Raw genomic sequence first — 5,676 nt, forward strand, 5'->3', positions numbered from 1 at the left:
TTTAACTTTTTATTCATCAAAGAATCCTGAAAAAAGTATCACAGGTTCCAAAAAAATATTAAGCAGCACAACAGTTTCCAGCTCTGATAATAAATCAGCATATTAGAATGATTTCTGAAGATCATGTGACACTGAAGACTGGAGTAATGATGCTGAAAATACAGCTGCGCATCACAGAAATAAATTAGATTTTAAAGGATATTAAAATAGAAAAACGTTATTTTACATCATAATAATATTTTTCTGTATTTGTGATCAAATAAATGCCTTGATGAGCATAAGAAACTCCTGTAAAAAACATAAAAAATCGGTAGTGTATATAAAGCAATATATCGGTCCGATGCATTAATCTGCTAATATTTGAACTATACTCGATTAAACAAATTGTGAAATAAGTTTCAGAATTCCATCACCATTCATAGGTTTGGGGTCAGTAAGATTTTTTTTTAAATTCTTTTTAACATTTAATCAAAGAAAAGATGCATCATATGTTTCCATTAAAATATGAAGCAGCACAGCTGTTTTCAACATTGATGATAAGAAATATTTATTGAGCACCAAATCAACATATTAGAATGATTCCAGAAGGATCAAGTGACACTGTAATGGCTGTGAAAATTCAGTCATCAGAGGAATAAATTACATTTTAAAATATATTAAAATAGAAAGTTATTTTAATAGTGGTAATATTTTACTATGAGCGTGTTTTGACTTCTTTCAAAAACATTTATAAAATCTTCCCCACCCCAAAATTTTGAATGGTAGTGCATATATATTTATATGTGTGTAATGTAATAAAAAAAAAACATATTAGTCAAACAAGTATCCATATGGAACCAAAGCTGTGTTTTTACAGCAAATGGTATCGGTGCATTCATATCCATAATGCATTGCTGCTTCTGTTTGACAGCTAACCCTGGTCCTACCCCTCACTAAAGTGCACTTTGACCTCACGTCAGTGGTGGTGAAGCAGGCTCAGGACGCTGTCATCATGGAGACCAAGGGTATCACACGCTGCTTGTTAAATGAAGTCACCATAAAGGAGGGCAAAAAACAGATGGTGCTCAACACAGAGGGCATCAACATGCATGAGATGTTCAAACATGCTGATGTGAGTCCAATACAACCCAACGTCGTTTTCTGTCTTCGAATTTCATTGTACATGCACACAGGGACGGATTAACCCGGCACTAGACCAGAGGGGGGCCCAGCCGAAATACCGGTCCCCCCGGAACGCGATTTCAACCGAGGGGGGCCTTTAAATCGGTCCGTGCCCAGAGCACTGTTCATAATCTGTCCCTGCATGCATACATGATACTCTAGTGTATTGCTATTAGTATATCAGCTGTCCAAATATGGCATGTAATACAATCTGTTTTGTTGTACTAGATCCTGGACTTGAACAGGTTATACTCCAACGAGGTTCATGCTATGGCCAGCACGTACGGTATTGAGGTGGCCCTCAGAGTCATTGAGAAGGAGATTAAAGATGTGTTTGCTGTCTATGGTAATAAAGCAGAACAGGATTGTTTGACACGCACAGCAGTGTGTGCTTCGTTGGAGATCTGACTGGCTCCTCTGTTCACAGGTATTGAGGTGGACCCACGCCATCTCTCTCTAGTGGCTGACTACATGTGTTTCGAGGGGGTGTACAAGCCTCTAAACAGATTTGGCATTCAATCCAACAGCTCCCCGTTGCAACAGATGACCTTTGAGACCAGTTACAAGTTTTTAAAGCAAGCCACGATGCTGGGTACAATAGTCTTTCCTAATTTAATAATGATGCATATTGTTGAGAATGATTAGTTGTGTAGTTAAATTATTCATGCGTGTCTCAATTATTGCTTTCTTTTGTTAGGTTCTTATGACAGACTCAGTTCGCCCTCAGCTTGCTTGGTTGTAGGAAAAGTTGTGAAAGGAGGAACCGGCCTCTTCGATCTGAAACAGCCGTTATAGCAATGGACTGGGATTGGAGAATTCATTTGCTCACTGTTATGGACTGCAGAATGACAAACAGCAATATTTCTTTGTCTACAACATCAATAAATATTTTCTTTTGACTTGTAATTTTTGTGATTGTTGTTATCATCATCATCATTATTATTATTATTCTGCCGTCACAATGCCGTAATGCCCACACACACATCTTGACTGTATACCAGTGGCTGAGAGTATATCACTAAATGTGTAAATAAAATAATCAACTAAACAATTATACATTCAACAGTTACATTCGCAAAAAAAAAAAGCTCAATATGAGCTTAAAATGCAAAATAATAAGCCTAATTAAGGATAGTAATGATCCATTTCCTAAAGCACAAACATAAAATAACATGTGAAAAGTTGTAATTACACACAATATATTCACAGTTGAAAATAAAAGCATTAAACACGATTGGAACATGATCAAATTAAGTAACGTTAGTCTTATATGTTCATATTTGTTTGATTTTTATACCGTGACACAGCTGGGTAGTAACTGATTACATGTAATCTGGATTATGTAATCAGATTCCAAAATTAAAGTGCTTGTAATTAGATTATATTACATTTTAAAAACTGTAGTAATTAGACTACAGTTACTTTTTATTGCTTGCATGTTTACATATACAATAGCAATAAATTATTCATAATTTAATGATTCTCCCTAATTCTTCTTTTCATCTTTTAAATGTTCCTTTCTAAAATAGTCTACTGCTTTTATTTGAATGATCACTCAGTAGGTTATTTAACCATGTATTATTATGTCTTTGGAAGTTTTTTTTCTTTAAAACATATTAAAATGCACACATTCACGTTATTCCTTGTTTACATTACTCAGCGCTTTGTCAAGATGTGAATCAAGGCGCTTATTATTATTATTATTGAGAAGATGATTAATATCTTTTAACGGCGTAGCGTTAGGTTTGATTTTTGACATTGGTGGGAACAGTTTGCTTTGTACATTCAGTTCAAGTGCGTTCTTAGCAATGCAATAAAAAAAAAGTGGGAAAAAAAGTAAAAAAAAAAAAATTCAGTTCAAGGGCAGCGGGCGCCTCCTGGAGGAAGACCATCGGTTTCCGCTTCCGCTCTGGAGGAGTCAGTATCCCGTCATGCATTGCGGTTTGAGCGGCACGGCACGTCAACGTGTTCTGACTCAGGACATGCTGCACCGTCATTGATTTGAAAAAAAAATATCAACTCTATTTGAATGATCACTCAGTAGGTTATTTAACCATGTATTATGTCTTTGGACGGCTTTTTTCTTTAAGACATATTAAAATGCACACATTCACGTTATTCCTTGTTTACGTTACTCAGCGCTTTGTCAAGATGTGAATCAAGGCGCTTATTATTATTATTATTGAGAAGATGATTACCAATAGAGGTTAATATCTTTTAAGGGCGTAGCGTTAGGTTTGATTTTTGACATTGGTGGGAACAGTTTGCTTTGTACATTCAGTTCAAGTGCGTTCTTAGCAATGCAATAAAAAAAAAAAATTTCAGTTAAAGTGCAGCGTGCGCCTCCTTGAGGAAGACCATCGGTTTCCGCTTCCGCTCTGGATGAGTCAGTATCCCGTCATGCACTGCGGTTTGAGCGGCACGTCAACGTGTTCTGACTCAGGACATGCTGCACCGTCATTGATTTGAAAAAAAAATATCAACTCTGTGTCGATTTAAAGTTTATGAATTGATTTTATTTCAGCTTTGTTTGAAAAGCGGGAGCGCGTCTGTTTGAGCGAGATGTCTTTGGTTTGTGCTAGTAAGCGAGTTGGTTTCGGTTAGCATGAGTGATTAGCTGTGTGCAGCGTTAGCCATTGTTGTGCTATATTAGCAGAAACTTTATGTATGAGAAACTACACTTTAATGACTATGCTCTCTACGCTGCATTTCATTAAACTAGAAGCGAAGTAATGTGAAATGCGGAGCTGAAAGTACTGCATGCTTGTGTCTAATGCTAGAGCTGTCTCTTGATGACTTTATAGTTCGTGAAGCAAAACATACTCATAACATAAGGGAAAAGAAAAGTGAATGTTAAGTTTTGTGGAGTCTAGACTAACTGTTGAATGTTAATATTAGAGAATATCGTATTATAAGAAACATTCGATTGATAGTGGTGTACTTACAATGAAGTGTTTTATACTGAAGAGGAAGGAGACTTAATATTTGTTGATTTGAATGCATCTTATTTATTGAAATTGTTAAAAATATAAATCTTGTTCTCACTCCAGTTTCAAACGAGGTGCCGGAGCACCCCTGTGTCTCTCCTGTTTCTAATCAAGTGTTTGAGAGGCGTCTGATAGAGAAATACATAGCGGAGAATGGAGCGGACCCCATCAGTGGACAGCCACTGTCCGAGGAGCAGCTCATTGATATCAAGGGTACAGAGGCAGAGATGACACCGATTTCATGAGAAGTTCAGATGCTCTATGGTCACTACAAAATGCATCTATTTCTTTACTTTCAGTGTCTCACCCCATTCGACCGAAGGCTCCCTCGGCCACAAGTATTCCTGCGATCCTCAAATCTCTGCAGGATGAGTGGGTGAGTTCTTTGGCCTGACTGTGTGACGAATAAATGTGTGATGTCTTTCTCCATCATTGAGTTTGTCTGTCCTCCAGGATGCCGTAATGCTGCACAGTTTTACTCTGAGGCAGCAGTTGCAGACCACTCGACAGGAGCTGTCTCACGCTCTCTACCAGCACGATGCGGCCTGCAGAGTCATCGCTCGTCTTACGAAAGAGGTCACTGCCGCCAGAGAGGGTAAGCGCGGCTTTCTGGCTGTGCTGATGGTGCTGTGCCTTTACTGACGTGTTCATTATTCTGCTTGCAGCTTTGGCTACACTCAAACCTCAAGCCGGACTGGTCACTCCACAAGCCACTCCTGCTTCTCAGCCTGCAGCTGTGGTCAGTATTTCTTCCAGACTATTTATGCATTCATTAGGGGTGGGAGAAAAATTTTTTTTTACTTTGCAAAACAAAAGCACGCCTTGAGAGTGCACACTTTCACTGCGTGATGTAGTGGTCAATGACATTACCAAATGAAGCCGCAGCAGAAACGTTGTGCATCTCAATTTTCAACATTTGTATCTAAACCCAAAATCTCTTTCATTATTTATAAAAATTGTAATTGCAGTGTAATTGTGTTCATAACACATCTGAGCTGCATTAAGCAGTCTGTGTAAATGGATCTAAATGCTGGTTGTAATGATGTTGAGTCAGTTGTTAGTTGTTATTCATTACCACTGTATGTTAATACTATTTTTTTTTATTTTAGCATGCATTGATCTTGCCATGAAAATAGCCATAGATGCTGGTATAGCAATAAAAACAAACTATATTTAATAAAAATTTGATTCTGAAGTCTGTATCCAATCTGGCCAATCAAATCTAATGAGTCCAAATGATTCCCACCACTAGCATTTATGGTACAATCTATTTGAATATATATATATATATATAGTATTTTTAAACTGTTTTGACCTCTTAGGGTGCTGGCGGTGAGGCCATGGAGGTCAGTGAGCAGGTCGGAATGACTCCAGAGATCATACAGAAGGTACGTTGAAACAAGTACCACATGGTTGAATGTTCAGCAGTGTGAGATCACATTTTCAAAGGTAATGAAACTCGTCGTCTTCTTTTTTTTTTTTTTTACAGCTCCAAGACAAGGCCCCCGGCTTAACCACCGAGAGAAAG

The 5,676-nt window shown here is 37.8% G+C and overlaps 2 protein-coding genes across 2 annotated transcripts in view; both read left to right on the forward strand.

Annotated features, from left to right (window-relative positions):
* The window catches only part of LOC107733402 (DNA-directed RNA polymerase I subunit RPA1-like), a gene marked incomplete at its 5' end in the record, with an annotated part of 23,282 nt that extends 21,222 nt beyond the window's left edge, over nucleotides 1-2,060 (forward strand). The window contains 4 exons of the mRNA XM_016545003.1: nucleotides 911-1,111; nucleotides 1,390-1,507; nucleotides 1,589-1,753; nucleotides 1,859-2,060. Coding sequence (XP_016400489.1) covers nucleotides 911-1,111; nucleotides 1,390-1,507; nucleotides 1,589-1,753; nucleotides 1,859-1,956 — 582 coding nt within the window. The remainder of the gene's footprint in view (nucleotides 1-910; nucleotides 1,112-1,389; nucleotides 1,508-1,588; nucleotides 1,754-1,858) is intronic.
* A 1,504-nt stretch (nucleotides 2,061-3,564) lies between these two features.
* LOC107733427 (pre-mRNA-processing factor 19) overlaps nucleotides 3,565-5,676 on the forward strand; it is a 20,931-nt gene continuing 18,819 nt past the window's right edge. Inside the window, exons 1-6 of the mRNA XM_016545033.1 lie at nucleotides 3,565-3,742; nucleotides 4,212-4,361; nucleotides 4,448-4,524; nucleotides 4,602-4,743; nucleotides 4,814-4,887; nucleotides 5,471-5,536. Of these exons, the coding sequence (XP_016400519.1) occupies nucleotides 3,724-3,742; nucleotides 4,212-4,361; nucleotides 4,448-4,524; nucleotides 4,602-4,743; nucleotides 4,814-4,887; nucleotides 5,471-5,536 (528 nt within the window). The 5' untranslated portion in view covers nucleotides 3,565-3,723. The remainder of the gene's footprint in view (nucleotides 3,743-4,211; nucleotides 4,362-4,447; nucleotides 4,525-4,601; nucleotides 4,744-4,813; nucleotides 4,888-5,470; nucleotides 5,537-5,676) is intronic.

Source organism: Sinocyclocheilus rhinocerous, unplaced genomic scaffold (genome assembly GCF_001515625.1).
Source record: "Sinocyclocheilus rhinocerous isolate Xijiao unplaced genomic scaffold, SAMN03320098_v1.1 scaffold460, whole genome shotgun sequence".
Lineage (NCBI taxonomy): Eukaryota > Metazoa > Chordata > Actinopteri > Cypriniformes > Cyprinidae > Sinocyclocheilus > Sinocyclocheilus rhinocerous.